This window comes from Gekko japonicus, unplaced genomic scaffold, assembly GCF_001447785.1.
Source record: "Gekko japonicus isolate JY-2015 unplaced genomic scaffold, Gekko_japonicus_V1.1 scaffold1195, whole genome shotgun sequence".
Classification (NCBI taxonomy): domain Eukaryota; kingdom Metazoa; phylum Chordata; class Lepidosauria; order Squamata; family Gekkonidae; genus Gekko; species Gekko japonicus.
The window spans coordinates 313,496-337,216 of record NW_015176007.1 but is presented as its reverse complement, the minus strand read 5'-3'; the positions used below and the strand labels follow the sequence as shown (position 1 = coordinate 337,216).

The window sequence follows — 23,721 nt, the reverse complement described above, 5'->3', positions numbered from 1 at the left end:
AACTGTTGTCTCTCTCAGCCAAGGTGAGAGGTTCAAATGCAGGGTAGGAAGGGGTGGGCAGTGGTGCTGAGACCGTGCTTCCCACCGCTGCCAGGCATTTTCTTTCAACTTACCCCTTTGGCTTCTGGCATTTCAGTGGACTAAAACCCTAGTTTTTCAAAAGGTGGGATTCTCAGGATGCTGAGCCCAGTGCCAATTTCTTTAGGTGTGCGGAACTTTGGAATAAGCTGCCTTCCTTTTCCTCCCCCTTCCTTTCCCAGCCTCCAAACGCCTGTCCTGCGGCTGTGAACAGCCCCGAATGTGCAGCAGCGTCCTCCCCTCCGCTGGCGGGGCCCCAGCAGACCATCAACATGTTGAAGGAACAGAACCGGCTCCTGACCATGGTGAGCAAGCAGCGAGGGCGGCCCTGTGCCACTTTGCTCCTGCCCTTTGCACGAAGCAGAGAACCCAGCTCATTCCGAGGGGACCTCTCTCTGCCACCCTAGGCCAGCCGTGGGTCGGTAACAGGCTCTTTGTTTGCTTTGCAGGAGGTGACGGATAAGAGCAAGCGGATCACCCAGCTGGAGCAGGAGAAGTCAGCCCTCATCAAGCAGCTCTTTGAAGCTCGGGCCCAGAACAACCGGGAAACCAACCAGTTGGATTCCACCTTCATCTAGCTGGGGCCTCGGGCTCTGCTCTTGAGGGAGGGGGGAGGCTTTGCGATGGATCACCTGAGCCCTGGGTGTCAGCTGCTTGCAGCGTCTGAGGTTGCCGCTTGCACCCGACTCTCATTCTGGGCCTTGAGACTGTAGGACATCAGGTCGGTATCTTTGATACAGCCGAACATCTTAACGAGGCATGCCCAACTGCTTTTCTGGTCCATGAAACAGGAGCGTGGGACTGCGTTTCTCCAGCTGACCCCCCCCCCCGGATCCACATGTTGTTTATTCCCCTGGAGAACATGGGGTTCTCTTTTATACTTTCTCTGACACCGTTCCACCGTGTGTGGTCACGTAGCAGATCCTTTGCCCCAATTTTGATTCCCTTTCTTGGTGCTGAAGTTCTCTCCTTGCCCCTTGTAGCAGCATAGCCTCTTCTTTGTTGTGGAAAAAAGAGCCTGCAATGTTTCAAGGATATCAGGGACTCATCCCAAAGTTCCTAACCTGGTGGCAAGACCCACACTCCGCATGGAACTCTTGAACTGACTCCAGAAGTGAACACCAATCCCAGGAATGAAGTCTCTTTTGCCGACAAGTTGGAATAGGCCTTTTCTCTGTGCTAGACAAGAGAGCTCCTGTGCCTGTGCAGAGCAGACTTCCTCAGAATAGTCCTTCCTGCACCTTGAATCGGTTTCTCCAGACTTCCCCCACTCTTTCCTTTTTTTAGGCAGGCATGACTATCAAGTCTGGTTGGCAGAAGGTTTCAGACAAACACACCTGTGTTCAAGGGTTCCCCGCAAAATCATTTTAGCATTCGGGGTCACCAAGTGCCCCTCAAGCAGCACCAGACCCACAATATGAATGAAGCTACTCAGAGCGTGGTGGCTTGAAAGACGTGAAATGCAGAGAACGGAGGAGGCGAGTTCAGAGGCAACGCGACATTTCCCTTCTGCCCCCGACTGCCAAGGATGGAGCCTCAGAACTGAGGGGAGGCTGAACAGAGAAGCACTTCTGCCCTTACTGAAGCAGGGCAGAAGAAGAAACCAAGCACCATCCCCCTGAGTCTCTTGCTCCCTAGACTCCAGGCCTAGAAATGAAATCTTGGCTCAGCATCATCAGTTCAGCTGAGGACACTCTGTCGCCTTACGCTGCCCCAGCTGAAGACGTTGGCTCTCGGTGGCCTAAATCCTGCACATAGTTGAAAATCAACTCCATAATCTACTTTTTTCCCTAAAGTGGCTGCAGTCTTTTAATTAAGCCTTTGCAAAATCCGTAGTGGGGAAGGTGGGATTCTGAACTCCGGAGGGCCACCCTGAGACACTCAACCCAACCCCCTCCCCAGCTCTGGCACTTCCTGTCGTCATGGCCACAGTTTCCTTTCTTCCCCTCTCTTTGCTGCTCCTTGGCTCACCGATTGCAGGGTCTGGGAAAGGGGAGGCCAGAACTGGCCACGAGCACCATGTTGCTGACCCCCTTGTCCGGTTCCCTTGGGGAGGGGAGGCAAACAGCTGAAGAGCCAGTCCATTTACTCCCTCCCCCCAGCTGTTATCCAAAGAAGGTAGAACTTCCCACTGTTGGAAGATTGGATACTGTGTGTGTCGGCTTATTGCCCAGAGCCAGGCTGATGGTACTTGGGGTCAAGTCTGTTGGTAACTGTGCTCTTTGCTTCAGCTTTATAGTTCTCAATAGGCCCAAGAAAAGCCAGGCAGAGAATGGCACAAGAATGTCCTTACATTAAAATGACATGTTGGGTCAGGCAGCTGTTATCCCCCTCAACAACACCCCCTTTCTGTGCACGGGGGGCATAATCTTTGCTGCAAACTGATTAATTGCTCATTGGACACTGCAATACGGATTCTAGCTTAACTCAAGCTGCATCTTCTTCTTGGTTCCCGGTGCCAGCAGGGGGTGCTGTGGAACCACATTAAAATTCAAAGTTGTGTTTGAAATTCTAGAAAGGTTTTTAAGATACAGATGGAGACCCAGGGCCAGAAATAATTACAGGCAGAGTCCACATCTGGCCCCCACCCTCCATCCTTGGATTCAGCTACGGCTACTTCTATGGTCATATCGATTTGGAAACTGCTGGTGTGTTTAGGCACAGTTGACACAGTGGCTGTTGCTTGGAAACAAGAAACCTGAGGGCAGGCACAGAGGGAACGGGGAGTTTCTGGGGCAGGAAGATTTTACCGTTCTTGCTGCAGCCTTACAGGCAAAGCTGCCACTGCTTGGTTCAGCTGGGTATGCAAACATCAGTGCTTCCTCTGCCTCCCCTTCCTATACAAAAATGTTGCTGCCTTCTTGGCTCCTGAGTCCACAAGTGTGCAGCTTCCAAAATCCATGTTGAACTGTGTATCTCATGCAGACTAGTAGGTTGGTTTGTTTAAAGTTATAAAAGTTTCCTGCCTCTTCAACTGGAGCTTCAGAAAGCTTGGCTGCAGAATGTTTTGGCTGCCTCTGTAGCTGTGATTTTGTACATCTTTGTAGAGTCCCCCGGGTGAAATCAGGACTTTTTCCTTTTACCAGCATCATCCCTTCTTTTGCCCACCTGCTTTCCCTCCCAGCCATATTCCCACGGATCATTCGTGTCTCCAGGATAACCCAGTGGACTCCATGTCATTATAAATTATGCTTATCTGATGTTGTCAATGTCTTCATTGCTTGAACCATCCCTATGATCCTGCCTTATTCTACCCTGCATAAATCTACATTAGCTCCTGAAGCCAGTGGTGCACCCACCCTTTTCAACCTTTTAGTTAACCCATCTGATTAGCAGTATCAAAAATGTTGCTGTACCTGCCTCTGTGAATGCCAATAATGCACAGCATCATTCTCTATGGTGCAAACAGGTAAGGCGCTGCCCATATTGGACAGTCTGGTTTAGAGCCAAGCCCATTTGAACGAATCAAGTTGTGTATTCTCTGATGCAGGGAGGTGATCTTGCCCTTTTCAGTGTTATGATGTAATCCTTGATCTTAAATAGCCAAACGTTGTAGTCATCATGAGGTAGATAGTTTGGCATGAGCTCTTTATTAGTTCCTTCCCGTCATTGGTACAGTCTTGCCTCCTGGCTCTAGCTCTTGCGCATGCTTGTACCTATCCCTTAGCTTTCTGCTTTTTAACACACTGAACTGTCCTTCTTCCTGCAACATTCAGTTTTTTCCATTGTCTCCCTCTTTGTTTTTCATTCTTTCAGCTTCCTTGCCTGTTTCCTGTTTTTTCTTTACTGCGCCAAACTGATCTGTGCTTTCTGCATTTTACCACTGACACTTTAACTCTGAACAGTTGGAATGTTTATTAACATTCCGTGGCACCTCAGCTATTAAGCTAAGGTCAGGGAGGAGGGAGCTCAAGGACCACTCCAATTTGTACTTGTGTGTGTGTGTGTGTGTGTGTGTAATAACATTTCCCCCTGGTTGATATTTTTATATACTTTGTGGTTGTTTTACAATATTTATACAGGACTGAGAATTTTCCTAAAGAGATAGGCATTTACTGCCTTTAGATGTTTGGTTCAGATTCTCGCTGTGCAAAGAGTAACTTGAACTGCTTCATTCTACGATTCCTCTGCACACAGCTATCTTGTACTTTAGCACAAAGATACTGGTACGAATACTTTCCCTTCTTGCAGGTGCGATGCTCTGTTTGATCCATGGTGCACTCCTACCTGATGTGTTTACAGTCTGAATGCCTGTATGTAGCTGTGATCTTATATGTAGTGTTTTTAACTGTTATCTTTGGGGGATTTTTTAATACTTGTGTATAAATGTGATTGTGGAGGGTTATTAGTCCCTACCCCCCAATAAAAGCAGAAGGGAATCGTAGCATATTTTTATGGCTAAGTAGAGATTGAGCAAGAGATTGGATTTGAGCAGAGTGGGAGAGAGAGAGAGCGCCAAAGGGCTTGATTCTATGACTGAATCTGGACCAGCCCAATCCCTGGGATACAGTTTGATCTTGTTGTCTTTTTTGTATATGTAAATTGTCTTTTTATTGTCTTTTTATTTGTTGCAAATTGCTTTGGAAGAAAAGCAGCCAATAAATATACTAGTGAACTAAATATACTAATTAATGTGTTCTTTTTCCCTTTGTCCTTGCGGTTGGACAGATCAGGTTGCCAAGGAAAAGATCCTCTTTCTGGCCACCAGAAGGAACTGCACTTGCACTGAGATGAAATGGCAGTTTGCAGAATAAATTACATGAAGGTGGTTGGCACAACCCTCTGGGCCGCTTCCACCTGGAGTCTGCCCAGCTAGTGATTCACAGCTTTCCTAAACAAAAGTTTTAACTAGGGCTGCTTATCAAATTTTGCAAACTTGCTGGTTCAGTTCCCAGATCCCTGTTTTGATTTGGCTTCTCCCTTGTGTGAATCAAAGCCAGGAGATTTTAGCTTCATTGTTTTCCTGTTTCCCCCCACCTTGAATCTATACAGCAAGATGTTTACCTTTCCTAATATTCACATCAGTAAATGAACACTTTACATATATGATGTGTATAAATGATATACATTATGACATATATGTATGCTCACACATTCTGAGACACCACTACTCTCTATGAAAACGGGTAGACTTAACCATTCATAATGACAACATCTGGTATTAAAAAGAAACCTAGAGCATATTATTCACCTCTTCCTTCAGTTTATTAACAAAAAAGTGCTAGGTGAGCTTTACAGGCCAGGGAGTTTTACAAACTTGAGGCTACCACTAACAAAGCCCTGTGCTGTGTATCTACTGTCAGACTTTTCTGGGTGGGGGGATGTGAAGCAAAGCCTCTCTAGTAGTTGGGCATTTTTTTAAAAGACATTGTTAGCATTTGCCTTGCTAGGTCAGAGTATACTTCTATTTCTCTATAACTTCCTAGTGGGATAGTAAACATTACCCAGTGTTTAGCATAATTTGTGCAACTCGATCTGTTATGAAATTAAACATTCTGTTTTCTGAAAAGGAAAAGGTAGAAAGACTCATCTGCCGCTTTCTCTCCCAACTGGAGTGTACTTCCTGTTTCGGGTCCACTGAACATTTGCTCTTTTGGCAAAGTTGGAAAATCTTGTTCGCTGAATTTTCACTTCCTTTTTGGAAACCCTGTTCTTCAACCACAAGTTCCTGCTGTCCTGTGACAAATTGACAAAACTAGTTGCTCAAGCCAGCGGGGTGAATCCTCCTCCTACGAACACAAGAATGAGCATCCTTTGTGTCCTCCCATCCAAATCCCCTCCCTTGGGATACTGTTGGAGACCTGAGTTCATTTCCCGTTCCCTGCTTACTACTACTTCCCTTTTACGGTCTGTACCTCCTGGAGGGCAAAGAGTTCACTCAGAACCTTCTCAAGCTATTTTGGGGAGGGAGGGGTTATTCTTGCATTTAATTGAATTTACAGAGGCACATTTTTTCCTGAGTCCTCCTCCAAGCCTGCAGGACTCCCAGCCTTGTGCCTCGCTAATAGGTATTTGATCACTAGGCTTCCTGCTAGCTGCAGCAATAACAGTGTTGTAGGGAAAGGGGAGCATATGAAACTGATGTGACTTCAGTGGAATCTGCCTAGGACTCCACAGCCAGTGAGCTCATAGCAAAGGCGACATTTGAACCCAGGACTTTGTGGTTTCCAGCTGCCATGAAGGTTTCCCCACGGAGCATTGGTTAGCAGGGGCAGAGTCTTGACTCTCTTTTCTCAGTGCCACTCTACATGAGATCTGAAAATACCCGAGGGATCCATCCACCTGACCGGGAATGTCTACCCCTTCCACCTCCCAGACAAACTAAGTGAGCTGTTTCCAAAGAGAGCCAGTTTGGTGTAGTGGTCAGGAGTGTGGACTCTAATCTGGGAGAACTGGGTTTGATTCCCCACTCCTCCACTTGTAGCCAGCTGGTGTGACCCTGGGTCAGTCATAAATTCTTTCAGAGCTGTTCTCCCAAGGGCAGTTCTCAGGAGAGCTCTCTCAGTCCCACATTCCTCACAGGGTGTCACAGAAGGGGAAGGGAAAGGAGATTGTAAGCTGCTCTGAGTAGTGAAAGGCAGGGTATAAATCCAATCTCTTCTTCTCTTCAAATCATTCTGCATGAATTTTGATCCAATTCCTCCCCCTTCCCCACTCCCTGGGATCCATATCAGGACTGATGCTGTTTAATTTGTCCACAAATGATCTTGAAGTGGGGGGTGAGCAGTGCAAAGGTCAAGTGTGCACTTGGCCCCACGTTAGTCACAATGGTGCAGATTGTGAAACGCTGGGGGAGTGGGCAGCAACACAGCAAACGAAGAGCAGCAGAAGTCCATGTAAAAGGTTGCACACTGAGGCTAAGAAATCCTAGTGGCATTTACACGGGTGGCAGCTATCCAAGGATAGCTCCATTAAAAGATGAGTGAAAAAGGTGCTCCAGGAAAAAAGCACAGGGAATGACCCTCATTCCTGCTTTTGCTGGTTGAGGTGGGTGTGTAAGCGTGATCCCAGAGCTATGTGGATCATCAGTATTGCAGAAAAGAATGCTGGACTAGATGATTCTTCTTACAGTTTTAATCCCTATTCCCTGCCTTGTTACTGGGAAGGCCCAGGACTCTGCTGGCAGCTGCCCATGTCTCCCTCCAGAAGGGATTTTGCACAGGTCAGGAACTGAGCATGGACAGGAAAGAGCAGAAAAGGGCCTCATTCATCAGTAGGTCCACAGAGATATGCTCAGCTTCAGCCTGGGGCCTGAAACGATTCCCCCCCCCCCCGAACTGTTCTTCCTGGTGCCTGTCCAATCTTCTTATTTGCAAAGTTCCTCTGGGAAGATTTTATAAGCCTTTCTTGGCTGAGAGGTTGTTAGCATTTGGAAGTGGAGACACTGACGCCAGCTTACCACCCAGTGCTTTGAAAACCGCAGCTTTCCTCGATGGAGGGGCCGAGCCGTTATGACCCTCCCTGCCTTTGACAGCCTTTCCAGTAGAAGCCTATCTACCTTCCCGTCAAGTTTCTTTTCTGAACTGGGCATCCTGGACCTCTGCAGCCGGTCATCATAGGACTCCGATCCTGTGAAAATGGGGAAAGGCTGTGCCTTGGAGGAGACGCACCTGGACTTTGCACGCAGAAGATCAGTCCTCCTGGGCCACTCCAGTTTGATGGTCTCAGTCAGCAGCTGCTGCGGAAAGCCTTCCTCTGCAGTCAGGGAAGACCACAGCAATCTTTGATGCAGCATAATGGTTAGAATATCAAACTAGGAGTCCAGGCTGTAAATCCAAATGCAGCCATGGAGCTTGCAGGGTGAACTTGGGCCAGTCACACTCTCTCAGTCTCGCCTACCTCGTAGGGTTGGCTGTGAAGATAAAGCAAGTTGTGCCAACCATGTTTGCCATTATGGGATCCAACTAGATCATTTCTTTAAAAAGTAATAGAAGAATTGAGATACAAATACAGCAAATGAAGACGAATTTTCTTCCCGTTCTGCCATTGTTCCTTTCCTTATTTCTCTCTCTTGCTAGAAAAAGTGAATGCTGGCTGCTAGTAAAGTGGGAAATGGAGTTAGAAGAGAACCCCCGAACATGTAAAACAAAGTTTTGAGTCCAGTGGCACCTTTAAGACCAACAAAGTTTTATTCAGGGTGTGAGCTTTCGTGCGCACGCATGTACATTGAAATGGAAGTCATCAATCCATACATATAGGCAGAGGGTGAACAGCAAATTAGCATACACCATAATGAAGATGTTTTAAGAGATGCGAGAACCAAACAGGAATAACAAGCTAAGTTTATATGGTCACCATTTCTTTGGATTCAATTTGGGGGGCGGGGGGGGACACAGTGAAGCAAATAAATATGTCAGTATTGGAGACTGATGTGTAAATATATCCTTAATTGTGGGATGCTACAAATAATTAACTAATACCCCATTGTTATGCTCCATCCTTCCCCTCTCAAGCATGGAGATAACTAACTATCCTATTCTTTGAGACGCAGTGTTATGTCTCCTCTGTAAGTTCTCTTTATATATGTAAGTTCTCTTTAGTTATTGTGCTTTATAACAATACTAGGAATAAGGCCCATTGTAGAAATAAATACAATGAGATCCAGAAAGAGGATCTGGGAGAGTGCCAAGGCCTTCGGCAATCAGCGTCAATTTGCTGTGGCAACCTCAAACCCCACCCTCTCCAAGCTCCACCCCTGAAATCCCAGGAATTTCCCAACCCGGAGTTGGCAACCCCATCCCCTTCCCAGTTAACCATCAACCTACTGTTATCTGCCCCTCTGACTGCAGCTGACTTCTACCCTCCCTTCTGGAGATCAGTTGTAGTTCTGAGTGATCTCCACCCCTCACCTGGAGATTGGCAACAGTGGTTCCCCAGGAGGGAATGGCTCGTTGGGAGGGTGAAGTCTATAGCATCGTACCTGTCTGAGGTCCTACCCCTCCTCAGACCTCACCCTCTCCAGGCTCCATCCCTCAAATCTCCAGGAATTTTTCCACCTGGAGTTGGCAACCCTATCTCCTTCCCAGCCAATCATCAATCTACCTTTATTTCCCTCTCATTCTTCAGCTTTCCATCTCCCCCTCCACCTGCAGCCTCTACCATGGGGGGGGGATCTCAGCAGGGTATAAGGACACAGAGTCCACCATTTTCTCCAGTGGAACTGATCTCTGCCATCTGGAGAGCAGTTGTAATTCTGAGTGATCTCCAGCCCTCACCTGGAGATTGGCAACAATGGTTTCCCAGGAGGAAACGTAGTCTTTCTCGCAATGGGAACTAAAGCAGCTTACATCATTCTCCTCTCCCCCTTTTGACTTGCACAATAACCCTGTGAGGTAGGTTAGGCTGAAAGTCTGTGACTGATCCAAAATCACCAGCTTCTACAGCAAGAACCTGGATCTAGCAGACCCTGCTCTGAAGCACTGCTTGCCTTGCCTAGGGCAGCAAACCTCCAGGTGGAGCCTGAAGATCACCAGGTATCACAACTGAACTCCAGACAACAGATCTGGAGAAAATAACTGCTTTGGAAGTTGGGCTGTATGGCATTCTGTTCAGCTGAGGCCTCTCCCCTCCCCAAACCCTGGCTTCCATGGACTCTTCCAGAAAATCTCCAGGAATCTCCCTACCTGGAGTGGGCAACCCTAGTCAGGACTGGCCCCAATTAGTTCCTCACAAAGGCCTGTAAAGGCCCTTGTCTGAACCAAGCTTGGTTGCGTATCATGGTGAAACGGGCTCCAGTTTACAACTCAGCTGTTTGCCTCCCACCCTCGTTACATGTGCCCCCACTCATGGAATCGTCACTGCCTTTTCAGAGGGACAGTGAGACCCCCTCTGGCTGAATCTCCCTATTTGGAGATGGAATCCCCAATCTTTGGGAAATCCCTGGAAAGTTGGCAACCCAAGAGTCTGGTCTTTCTTTGCTTCCTTGGGGTACCCCCTTTCTTTGTTATTGTGCAGAGCGGAGGGGACTATGTGGTCAGAGCACAATGCAGATTAGTAGCCCAAATGAAAGAATTTATTTAACTATTTACACAATTATGGAGCACGCACACACACTAAATGAATAAGGCACAACTGTAGGAGTAAGCACACAATATGAACCAACAGGGCATAAATCAACGGGGGTTAAATGCAATCCTCTTTACCTACACACAATACTCTGTAGCGCTGGAGGTTGTGGGCTCAGGATAGGATCTCTGCTTGGACTGGCCTCTGGCTCTGCTTCAGCCTCTCTCTCTTGCCTAAGAGAGCAGGGAAACTTCCATTCATTCCCCAGTCCAGCTGACTGTGGAGTGGCTGAATTTCTGCTGCCTCACAGGGTTCCCCCAAGTCTGTGGTTTGTCGTCTGGACAGGCTGGTAAGCACAGGCAGCAGGAGGTTTTCCTAACCTCCTGTAGGATGAAGACTGCCTCCTCCCTGAATAGGATGGAGTCTATATTGATACTGCCCTGCCCCTTGGGACAGTCCCTCTTTTCCTGCACTTTTTGGCCTTGGGGCAGCTGGGAACTGTAGGCCAGCAGATGAGGAAGCCCCATTTAACCCAGTGAGTAATACCCCTCCAGGCCCCTCTCTGGAACTACAGCTCAATTAAACCTTGGGGGGGGGGAAATTTCAAACAAACAACCACACGGCAGCCATCTTACAAAGACAGGTAACTGTCATTTCGTTACACCTATCAACAGCCACTAAGGGGAAAGTTAGTCCCACACAGGAGGCAAGCAGGAGAAGCATCTTCGTCAAGAGAGAAAGCCGTTTGCCAGTAATTCTGACAGGGCACAATGACTGAAGGGGGAGTGGGCGGGGAAGAGGAGCAGACCCAGCACCCAGCCAATGGCACACGAGTACTCAATCAATCAATCAATAAACCTTTAATAGCATATACAACATTAAAATCAGAAATCAGAAACAGAGAGTGACACAGTCAACTAAAAAACTGGAATAATTATAAAATCATGAAACGGAGTTTCCCAAATTTTTCACTCTTATCACATCAACTAAAAAATTAGCCACTGCCACTGTAATCTCTGCTGTTGTATCATTCAATAGAATCTGGCATTTTCTTTCATTAGAAAGGTGATATTTACCATGCAACCAAGAGTTTAACCATTTTTCCCTAGCAGATACATGCAACGAACAGTCCAGCAGTATGTGATCAATTGAATCAAGAGAGCTTGAACCACAGTCACATTTCCGTTCGTACTTAGGAATATTATGAAACCTACCATACAGTAGTTTTGATGGGAAGGCATTTACTCGAGCAAGGGAAAAAGCTCTTCGATGGCTAGTGCTATCCAAATTATACAAATACTGGGGAATACATCCCACATCATTCTTAAGATTTAATGAAGCTGAAGAGCAGACAGGGGGATGAAAGGGCTGCAGTTTTTGAAACTCAATATCTAAAAGCCTCTGTTTGATTGTATTAAAAATATACACTTCAGAGGAGAAAGCTAACTCCTCCAAGGAGAGGCCCAAAGATGTTATTTTGGATCGAATATCACACGAGTACTCTTAAGTGGCGGCTGATGGGCCAATGGCTGAGGGAGCGCATTGTACAGCCAATGGGAGAGCTGCAAAGTACCACCCCAAAACACAATTATTATTATTATTATTATTATAATAGAGAGAGAGAGATGACTGCCCTTCTAGAGCATGTCAAAGGTCTGGCATTCTGTTTTCATCAAAGGCCAATCAGATGTCTCTGGGTGGGCCACATGCAAATCACCATGGAGACGTCTCCCTGTTTCCCACCACAGTATTTGGTGCTCAGATTAGACTGCCTGTGACTGTGGATATTTTAGCATGCTTAATAAAAGCATAAAAAGAAGTCTTGCTGGATCAAGCCAAGGTGAAGTTGTTCTGAGTTGGCTGTATCGAACAGTTGTGCTAACAGCTCAACTGGCTATTCCTCTTGCAAGGGTTGTCAGCTTCTTCTGGAGTCCTGCTCCTGTGCTTCGAATGGCAGGCTAACACGCAGGAGGGTGGTGGAAAGAGGTTCAGCTCTCTCATATCAGCCTGTCTAGAATCTGCACCTAGTTAAAAGCACTGGAGTCAGTCCAGAAGAGAAGACTGGCAAACCTTGATTGTTGCAGCTTTTAATCTGCCTTTGAAGATATGTCTTAACTCCTACATAAATAAAGCCACCTGCAATTCATCTAGAAATCCTCCCTCCACCCTTTACTCCAAGATGACCTTTGTCTTTTCCTATTGCAGTTCTGTCCTTAAAAGTCCAGGCTCATCATGGGCAAAGACCCAGTTTATTAACAAACAGTGCTTTGGGCATAAGAGATCAGTGAGGCATATTTTCCATGGCTCTGTTCTCCTGTTTCTTTATTCACAACTGTGAGAATATCAACATATAAGATGGAGCGGGGGGGAGAACAACCCATAATGAAGCCTGGATGTTGTTTTGCAAACTTTCCAAAATCTGTATTCTTCACAAAGTGTCCCAGTCAAACATAATACTTCAGCCTTGCTTGGAAAGAACAGATCACTTTGTTTTCCCAGAAAATCTGGGTGTGACATAAGAGGGCTTCTATATAAAATGTGTATGTGTTGAGCTTTTAACACACTTGTATAAACAGGATGTAGGGAGTTTTGTTTTTGTTTTTTAATTGTGCAACAAGCTTGAATTCTGTCTAATACAGAGATGAATTGAATAAAGCTTTCAGTGATGACTTTGTGGGGTCAAATGTTAATGAGTGATGGCAAGTTAAAATTGGTAATGCTGATTCTTGGGGGAGTATCCCTAAGTTGGAGGGTGTGTGTGTCAGAACTTCAGTTGCTGGAGCAGTCAATGCTACCTCTAAGCTGCGGAGCCTTGTGAGCAAAAATTCAACTTTGTGAGCTACTGGCATTAAAGTTGTGAGCAAGCGACTTGGCTACTGCATAAATCAGTTTCCTCTGGAGCCATCCTTCCTGAGTTAAGACAAAAACGTGTGAGCTGGAGGCTAAAAAACTGTGAGCTAGCTCACACTAACTCAGCTTAGAGGGAACACTGTATATGTATTTGCTGGCCCCACAACTGGACTTGCGTAACTGTGAGTCAGTCCCCTTTGCTCCAGCGGCTAGCATCTGCTTGTTGCATTTTTATCCCACCCTTTCTCTGTAGAGCTCAGAGGAGCGTAGGTCTCCTTCCTTCCCCCTCCTAAGAGGTGGCGGCTGCCCCAGGTCACTTGGTGAACTTCATGTCCTTTGCAGGGATTTCAACCCATTGGAAGCCCAGGAAGACAGCCCTGCTGGATCAGACCAAAGGTCTATCTAGTGTGGTGTGGTGGTTAGGGTGTCAGAATAGGATCTGGAAACACCAGGTTCAAATCTCCATTCTGCCGTGGAAGCTTGCTGGGTAACCTTGGGCCAGATAATCTCTTTCAGCCTAATCTATCTCATGGCGTCATCATGATGATAAAATGAAGGAGCGAACAGTGTCAGCTGCTTTGGGCACCCATTGGGGAGAAAGGCAGGGCATGAATGAAGCAAGCGAATAATATCCTCTTTCCCACCATGACCAGGCAGGATATGGAGACAATACTTTACACTCCCAGCAACTAGTATTCAGAAGTATAAGAACTTAAGTATTAGTTTAACTCAATGAAATTGCTGAGCAGTCGGGTTAGAATGGGTAAAAGGAAGTGCTTCTTCACCCAAAAAGTGATTAACACATGGAATTCACTGCCACAGGAGGTGGCGGCGGCTGCAAGCATGGACGGCTTCAAGAGGGAATCGGATAAACAGGAGGGCCTGGCGTGATGTGGTCCATGAGGACGGACTTGACTGTGTGATTGAGCAACAACAACAATGGAGCAGAGGTCCATCAGTGGCTATTAGCCACAAGGTATAGATAGGAACTCTTGGTCTGGGGCAAGTGATGCTCTGTATTTTTGGTGTTTGGGGGGGGCAACAGTGGGAGAACTTCTAGTGTCCTGGCCCCACTGCTGGACCTCCTGATGGCACCTGGTATTTTTGGCCACAGTGTGACAGAGTGTTGGACTGTATAGGCCATTGGCCTGATCCAGCAATGGCTTCTCTTATGTTCTTAAGAAGAGCCCTGCTGGATCAAATCCACTGAAAAACTGTCACACAGGTGAAGGAGCTAGATCATGAAGGCCCAAGGGGCAGTGGGAGAATGACTGGAGGGCTATTGATCTTCCCAGCAAGAGACAGGCTGGCTGGGAAAAATCTTTCCTTGCTCACTTTCCACTGAGGCTGTGCAGAAATGTTGCTAAGCCCGAAGGCTGGCCTCTTTTTGGTTAAAAAAACAAAACATTGATCCATTCTCTCTTTTTCTGCCTTGCTAGCCCCCTCACTGTTTATGTTTCTTCTTCCTTCCCCTTCTTCTCCTTCTCCTCACCTAAAGATAGGTTTATCAAAGGGGGCCTGGTGTGGAGAAACTGGATGGAAAGATTTCATCTCCAAATACTAAAACGTAGCGGCACCCACCAAAGTTGATGGGCAGAAGTCCTGGGAGGCAGAAGGAAGAAGGTTCACTACATAATTAACCTGTAGAAATTTCTGCCACAGATTTAGCAGTGCTGGCCAGTAGCTAAACCAAACAAGATGCTGGGAGGAGTTCCATGTATGAAGTTCCCAGCGCTTGCTTTCTTTTAAATAACTGATATTTTTAACCTGATTTGGACCAAGACAGTGTTACGTGAATGAGGAGGAGTTTTGCTTTTCCCTGCATGCCATTTGTCCAAGCTTAAATGACCCTATGGGGTTATTTGCCCCTCTGGGACAGCTAACATACAAGTCCTGTATCCCAAAACCTTCCTGACCTGGAGACCTCTGGCTAGTCTGACCATGTCAGTTCTTGGTAGCTAAGCAGGGGCAGTCCTGGCTAGACGGGAGACCAGGGACCTGGAACTAGTCCAGGGTTGTGATGTGAAGGCAGGCAATGGCAAACCAACTCTGAACACGTATGTCAGTTGTGACTTGATGGAAACAATTTTCTTTTAAAAAATCCCAGAATGTTTTGGCTGAGGGGCAGCGCATTCACCTTCTAAACCGACAGATTAATAAGCAAACACTGCCATTTGTTGTGAGAAAGCCATTTTTGATATTTTCACCATAACTTACAACAGCCTGAACCATCTCAACAAAGGAAGCCGGTGCACCTTCACCTCCCTGATAGGCCGGAGAAGATCTGCACAGCTGGATGGATCTTGGGGAGCCGGTCTTATTTTGCAGTGCAAAGGCCCCCTCTGCCAGCACAGCAGTCCCAACGGTGCAAACAACAATCGGCAATGGGAGCTCAGAGGCTGCGAGGGCAAGAGCGGAGCAGCCAGCAGCTGGTCAGATACGGATGGCTGGAGGTTGCCCAGGGCCTGGCCTGACACTGGCTGGTAGAATGTCCGTATGAAGGAAGGTGCTGCAAAGTGGGTGTGGAAGGCTATGCTTAGCCCTGGTCAGCTCCCTTTTGTGTACTCACCCCCCCACACACACATTTCTCACTCCTGTTCATGTATTTCTTTGCTGAACTTCCATGACCTGCTTACTCATCACCTCCAATTCAGATTGTCTAGTTGACCTTGGCTCAGGGATGCATCCTGCTGTTCGGGGCAGGGGCAGGAAGGCCCCAAAAGCAGGCTGTGGGTGGGGCAGGTGAGGGAGAAAGAAGCAAAATGGAACAGAATGCAGGGCAATGATCTGGATTCTTCAGCTTGTCATTCTGCCCCCCCCCCCCTTGAAAAATGGACCCAGCCAAGCTCAGGACACTATTTAAGTGCATTTGCAAGCATGTGTTTATGCCACTTCCATGGCATCTTCAGAAGATTACGACTGGTTCCTCTATGTCCCCGGAGGCATCACGGCACACCTGTGTCCGCCACCTGGCTCCTCTGAGGTCTCTGGTCGGTCACTAGAACACTGGTCTAAATGAGCCCTCGGTCCGATTTGACAGGACTTTTCAGGCATTCACTTTCCCTGCGTTCTGGAGTTAGAGGAGAGGGCTGAATGTATTCTAGGATGCATCTTAGATTTCACTGAGGAGGATGACACCTCGCATAAACTCAGTTTGCGTTTCGAATCTGGCCTGATTAAAATAAGCCTTGCCTCTATTAACTTTTGGCTCAAATTAAATTATCCTCCCCAAGGATTAACACCTTTAATCCTTCGGGATCGCTTTCGATCCTCCTGGTTAACTGTGGTTCATCATAAATTGACGACTCTAGGTTTTTCTCCACAGACCTTCCTAGAAATGGGATTGGATCAGGTGACTGCAACCCTTAAAGAGAGGGCGCTAGATACTGAATGGCAGTGTGATATTAGCAGAGACCCAAATTTGTTGGCTTCGGGCAACACCAGGTATATTTTAGCTCCGGCAAACTGTCTTTTGTCTCTCGAGTCCCCCATCCATTGCAGGGCATTTTCTCTAGCCAGGTGGCATGTACTCCCCTCTGTGGTATTGGAGGGGAGATCACGGAAGACTCCTATGTTAGAGAGCGTTTGTCTGTGTGGTGCCGCCAGTGTTGTTGAAACAAATGAACATGTTATGTTCTCTTACCAGTTGTATCAGGAAATATGTGTTATGTTTATTCTCCCTCTGAGCAGAAGGTTCCTCGGCTGTTCTGACTCTGAGTCTTCAAGGAAGCTCCTTATGGGCGTCAATTTCCAGTCTACAGCTTCTTGAGCAAGGTTTTTTTGCAGCTGTAAAATTCAGAAAGATATTCTCTGCAGTACACCAATTTTTTAAACAATATTTATTTTAATCTGTGGCCCCGGTCACATGGAAAGTTTTGGCCCGGGAGAGGGAAGGATTGGGGGCACAGCAAACGGGCGTGATCTCACTGCAACATCTGGGAAGCAGCACGCACCTGTCCCCGATCCGGCCCTTCAGGCCGAAAATCCGCTGTAAAAAAACCCCACCTACAGAGCAGGACTTACCGGAAACGCCGCATCAAGCACAGCCGTCGGATCGCTGGAGCACCCATCTTCCGGAGCAATCGAGGCTCCCAGCCGAACTGCGCATGTGCACAATTCTGTGTGATCCCGCCGCCGCATGTCTCTTTTGGTGCGGCTTTCAAAAGCCGCACTTTGCCCATATCAATTTCCCCCCGTGTGGCAGGGGCCTGTAATTATCTATTTTAAATCATTTTATATAGCCCATCTATTTATTTATTTGATTATTTTTGATTTCGTTATAATTTTGGCATATTGTGTATTGTGACTTGTGCTGGTTGTTGACTGTCTTAATGAATTATTTTTTAAAAAACTCAGGGTGCATCCTGGGATACTCTCTTAGAATCCATTGCCATGTGTGGCGATTGTTTGTGTGTCAGTTCGGACAGGAGCGGGGGCTTTACAAAGGACGGGATGCTCTAGTACCCTGTTCCGAAGAATCAACTATCTGAAATCTGAGATAAGAGAGACAGCAAAGGGAGGCATTCGTTCCAACCACATGCACCAGGCTCAGACACTGATCCTAAGAAGGTCTACTCAGAAGTAATCCCAATTTTAGGAAAGCGATTTTTAGGATTGCAGCCTTAGCTTCAGGGCTATTTTGGGGCAGGAACGCACAGGAACGGAGTTCCGGCTGGCTCCCAAGTTAGCCACACCCAGCAGGAACTCATTAGCATAATAGGCCACACCCAACAGCAGAAACTCATTAGGATTGGCTACATTAGGGGTGTGTGGTCTAACATGCAAAGGAGTTCCTGCTACAAAAAAGCCCTGGGTTTTGACAACAAACAAGGTAAACAGAATAACAAGCAAAAGGTGGGTGTGGCTGGATAACCACACTTCTGGTAACATGGGGGTACGGCCTAATGAGCTGTGCTGTCAGGGGTGTGGCCTAATATGCTAATGAGTTCCTGCTGGGCTTTTTCTACAAAAAGAGCCCTAGCTTCAATGGGGAGCCAATGTGGTGTAGAGGTGACAGTGCTGGGCTAGCCTCTAGGAGATCTGAATTCAAATCCCAGCTCTGCCATGCAACTCACTGAGTGGCCTTAGGTCAGCCACTTCTAGTGATGTGTGTTTATCTATGTCGTAAGCCACCTCGAGCTCTATGAGGAAGAAAGGCAGGTGTTAAATGTTTTAAATAAATAAAATAGCTAAACTCCCTCACAAGGCTGTTGTACCAATGAGAACGATGCATACTGCACAGTGCTACTTGGAGGAAGAGAGGATAACAATTAGATAAGAACAGAGGGGCTGTGCTAATGTCTCCACAGGAAAAGGAGGGGTCCGATGGAAGCAGAGGAGGAGCCCAAAGGCAGGTGCTCTGGGATGTAGTGCCAGGGAGAAGTAGCAGCAAGGGAGAATGGAGCAGAAGAGGGCAGAAGGTGGTAGAGCTGGAGGACCATCATGAGAGCAGAGAGTAAGGGCCACACAGGTCTCTAAAGGGATGGACAGGAGTCTGAACTGGGCTGCTGTGCTTTCTTAGGGGTGCCAATGGGCCTGACCTCAATAACCTAGGCTAGCCTGATCTCATCAGATCTCCGAAGCTATGCAGGGTCAGCCCTGGCTAGTATTTGCATGGGAGACCTCCAAGGAATACTAGGGTTGTGACGCAGGGGCAGGCAACGGCAAACCACCTCTGAAGGTCTCTTGCCGTGAAAACCCCACGGGGCTGTCGTAAGTCAGCTGTGATTTGATGGCATTTTCCACCACCAATGGACCTAGAGAAAAATGGGCAGCTGAAGCTTTTTGTATCATGGAAGTAAATAATACCCCATTAATCCTCCATCAAAGGGACAGGGGCAGGAAGGCCCCAAAAGACAGGGTTTTTTTCTCTCCATGCAGCTGAGAATCCTGTGCTACTTTGCACCTCAAAGGTATAGGCCAAATCTGCAAGGGGCAGCAGGGGCTGAATGCCAAACAAGGGACTTGAGCCCTGAACCTGAAGGGAAGCAGTGAGTGCATCAAAAATGCACAATCCAGACAAATTGTCTGTTTAGGAGGGAGTGTCAACTCACCCAGTCTTTAGTTTCTGCCCTACTACTTGCAACCTGAGATCCTGCCTAGTCTTTGTTTCGGACCTGATTCTGATCTGGCCGTGATCCTGTGTTTTTGGACCACACACTGATCCTATATTCTGGCTGCTAGAAATTCATACTGTGTGGAGGTGGCTTCTTCCTTCTATCACATTGCAATCTCACCTTCTTCTAGGGTTTCCATTGTTCTTCCTTCTATTTTATGCAACAACCTTGAGAGGTAAGCTAGACGGAGAGGGTGTCACTGGCCCAAGGGCACTCAGTCAGCTTCATCATTGAGTGGGGGCTTGAATGTGTACCTCCCCAATCCTAGTCTTACATGCTAACACTACCCTGTTGTGCCCGAGAGCTGAGATCTTTTGGGTCCTATCTGGATTGGGGTCAAGCGATGCAAGAATTGATGTGTACGCTGGTCCACCCTGGGAACAGCCCTTCCTATTTTGCTGTGTTCCTTCCATCTGTTCCTTCTCCTCCTACAGTTTAAAGCAACAGAGGCCCCACTGAGAGTTTAACATTTCTTATGTATATAAACCTTCCTTCCGATGGAAACTGACCTTGTATTTAGGGAAGGAGCAAGACAATGTGTTTTGAGACCGTTAAGGGAAAATTCCTTTGCTGTGATGATGGGAGCAAAGCCAAGGAAAGGAAAGAGGGAAATGGACAGCAAGGTTATGCATGCCTTCTCTCTCTCTCTCTCTCTCTCACACACACACACACACTCACACACACACACACACACACACACACACACCCTTTGCAACAGACATCACAGAACCACAATCATTTCACAGTTGAAAACAGGGATGTAAATGCAGCCCCCGAGTTCTCATAGGGAGGATTACTGTACCCCAGATCCCCACAAATGCAAACGGTGAAGGGCTCTGTTCTGTCCACTGCCTACTGTATTCCATTACTTCACCTTTGCCAATCCTCGTGGGCAGTCTTAGTGATTCTGGGGTCCTGGCCAAACGTCCAGAATGGGCCCCCAGACTCATTGCCCCCCTCGACAGAGCCAACCTGGCCCCAAGCAAGGGTTGGCCAGGCCCTCTTGGGATGCAGCTAGGGTTTGGACTGGTTGTAGGGTTGCCAACCTCCAGGTGAGGCCTGGAGATCTTCTGTGTGACAACTGATCTCCAGATGACAGAGATCAGTTCCCTGGAGCAAATGGCTGCTTTGGCAGGTGGACTGTATGGCATTATACCCTCCTGAGGTGGTTGGCACCCTCTGCAGCCCCCCAAGTCGGGTGCCCAGGGCAGCTGCCCTGGTTGCCCTGTGGCTAAGTCTACCCCTGCCCATCCTGCGCTGTTTCCAAATTCAAGAAAGAAGGTGCTTGTTCGTAGATTGAAGATATCAGAGGAAAACATAATTGCTCTACAATCTGTTATCAACAGGCCAATATAGAACCATAGAATCACAGAGTTGGAAGGGCCCGCACAGGCCATCTAGTCCAACCCCCTGCTCAGTGCTAGATCAGCCTAAAGAACATCCCTGACAGGTGCTTGTCCAGCCGCTGCTTAAAGACTGCCAGCGAGGGGGGAGCTCACCACCTTCCTAGGCAGCTGATTCCACTGTCGCACAACTCTGACTGTAAAAAGGTTTTTCCTGAGATCCAGCCGGTACCTTCCCACCCTGAAAACTTAACCCATTATTGCGAGTCCTCTCCTCTGCTGCCAACAGGAACAGCTCCCTGCCCTCCTCTAAGTGACAGCCCTTCAGATACTTCAAGAGAGCAATCATGTCCCCCCTCAACCTCCTCTTCTCCTGACTAAACATGCCCAGGTCCCTCAGCCTTTCTTCATAGGGCTTGGTCTCCAGGACCCCGAAAATCCTTGTTGCTCTCCTCTGCACCCGCTCCATTCTGTCTGCATCTGTTTTGAAATGAGGCTTCCAGAACTGCACACAATACTCCAAATAAACAAACAAATAAACAAGTGCGGCCTGACCAATGCTGTGTACAGCGGGACGATGACATCTTGCGATCTGGATGTTATATATGTCCATTGGCTGTGCTATGTGTGAAATGACAGGCTGTGTGCACTGGATGGCACCTTCCTGCCCATGTGCGGTAATTTACACACACGTGCATTAGAGACAAGAGGCTTCCATTCCCCATTCAGAGATTCTAATAAGACCCCAAAGAGGGAACTGGACCCTGATGAATCACCACCAATGTTCCCTCTAAGCTATGGAGTCTTATGAGCAAAAATTCTACCCTGAGCTAGTGGCATTAAAGTTGTGAGCCAGTGATTTGGCTACTGCATAACTTAGTTTGCTCTGGAGCCCTCCTTCCTGAGCAAAGACAAACATGTGTGAATTGGAGGCTAAAAAACTGTGAGCTAGCTCACACTAACTCAGCTTAGAGGGAACACTGATCACCACTCCAGGAATTTATGCTAACAAAACTGTAACAAATGTAGGGACAAATTCAGGACAGTGATTTATAGGGAGGGGGACCAGAAAATAGGTGTGTCCCACCATAGACTGATGAAGTGTTGCTACAGTGAAAGGGGGAGAAGAAAATTCCACACCAAGGAAAATAGAGTTCTGCAACCTGAATAATGAATAATTATGAATGGCGTGAAGAAAACAGTCTCATGATTGTAGAACTGGTTTTGGAGCTGTGGCTGATAAGACCAGTGGGAAGCAGCATGGAGGAGAACAACATTTTTAAACACTTGGGTACTGGAGTCTGCTTCATTTTTTTCTCTTGTAGTCCAGAACAAGTCTGATCAAACTAGCAGCATAGAATGGCAGTAGCAGAGGCTCCCGACAGACTGCTGCTGTGGTTTTTGTTTATGCATTTCTATTTTTTTAAATCCAGGATTTGCAAGCAGGCAATGCTCCTATCTCCTAGGCACAACTTTTCTAACTTTTGTTATAAAGGTGTCTGTAAAACGACTGCGCACTCCATGCATCTGATGAAGTGGGATCTGACCCATGGAAGCTTATGCTGTAATATGTTGTGGTAATCGTTAAGGTGCTACTGGACTTCAGTGTAATTTTGCTGGAAGAGACTTACATGGTTTTCCCCTTTAAATTATTATAAATTAGCCCATGGTAGCCATATGAATCCTCCATGAAGCGGGATGAATACACATGAAGCTGCCTTAAACTGAATCAGACCATCAGTCCATCAAAGTCAGTATTGTCCATTCAGACCAGCAGCAGCTCTCCAGGACTTCAGACAGGTCTTTCACGTTATCTACTGCCTGGTCCATTTAACTGGAGATGCTGGGGATTGAACCTGGGACCTTCTGCACACCAAGCAGATGCTCTACCACTGAGCCACGGCTTCTGCCTCCAGGCCTATCCTGAAGGTCTCTTGGAGGCGTCTGGCTAGTTTTTTTGTCTTGATTCGCCTCAGGGAGATTCTGATGTTCTTATGGTGGAAAAAGGCTCCAGATGAAGCCTTTGCGGGCTCTGCCATCTTTGCTTCAGGGCACAGTTTGCCAGATGCCTCTTCTGTTTTCTGTGTGGTCGATACATTGAGACGCATTGTCTTCCCGGCCGGGACATTCGTGCCCCTCTGGACTTTTGTCCAAGGCAAGAGGCCAACTGTGGGGCAGACTGCACAAGACTGGGGGAGTTTTTGTCAGCCAGTGACAAATTCTTTCCGCGAAAGCCAAATTCTGTGAATTGGGGATGTGGTTGGCAAGCTAATGATGGAAGAGCAAACAAAAAAAAACCCTGAGATATGATGGAGGAATTGCTATAAATAGTCATTTCCTTATCCATTAATCATGAAGGAAATTTTAATTTATACAATGACTACTCTGTTCTCTTTCCCCATTGGGCAGAGTTGGGTGGGCTCTCTGGTACTGTTTGGATGTGCCTCTAGCATTCCAGTTTGACATGCTGCAAAAAGTTCTGTGGCCTGGAGGTTAAACAAGTCCTTGAAAATAGGTCTTAACAGATTATCTGGACTGTATGAGGTTCACGTTAGGTCATCATTGGAGGTTCTGTTTCTCAGTTCCTACTGTAAGTGCAACAGGTTGCCGTAATAAGCAGGGCCTTATCAGTTGTAGCACCCTCCTTAGAGAATTCTCTATTCAAAGAGGATCAGAAGGGATTTGGAATGTGTTCCCCCTGTCCTGTTCTTTTCAATATCCCTGGAGGTGCTGTTGGAGAGCAGGTACTTTATGATGGCTAAAAAAGGTAGCTGTGGTCTGGGAGGTTTCCATTCCAAATGCTGTTGCTGACACCAACTGACTAGGTGGTCCTCAGCAAGACCACTCACTCTGAGCCTCCTATGTCTGCAGTAAGGAGATACTAGTATTTTACAGGGCTGTTGTGGGAAAACAAACTGAAGATGAATCCAGATAAGACAGGGATGATGCTGGCTGGACTACATACTGCTTTAAACAGGATTGCTCTTCCTACTATGGTGCACAGCTTTAACTGAAGACTAAGTGCTTACAGTTCTTGTTGGAGAAAAAAGTTTCCATGATAGCAAAAAGTGTATGTGTGTGTGTGTCCCCCGCTGGGTACATCTAGTGAGGAACCTGGCTTCCTATTTGCAGATGTCCGATTTGGCTATGCTGATCCATGCTTCAATCACATCAAGGCTAGATTACTGTAGCACACTCTACATCGGGCTGCCCTTGAAGATGATCTGGAAGCTGCAGCTGGTGTTGCTTTCATGTTTGTTTTATGAAACAGTTTTGTGTTGTTTTTACACCGTTGTTACCCACCTTGCTCCAGGGGTGCCTGGGAGAGA

At 47.1% G+C, this 23,721-nt stretch overlaps 1 protein-coding gene across 1 annotated transcript in view; it reads left to right on the top strand.

The window, feature by feature from the left end:
* Nucleotides 1–656, top strand: part of SAPCD2 (suppressor APC domain containing 2) — a 7,436-nt gene extending 6,780 nt beyond the window's left edge. The window contains exons 5-7 of the mRNA XM_015426494.1: nt 19–23; nt 261–383; nt 528–656. Of these exons, the coding sequence (XP_015281980.1) occupies nt 19–23; nt 261–383; nt 528–656 (257 nt within the window). The remainder of the gene's footprint in view (nt 1–18; nt 24–260; nt 384–527) is intronic.
* The last annotated feature ends 23,065 nt before the right edge of the window (nt 657–23,721 follow it).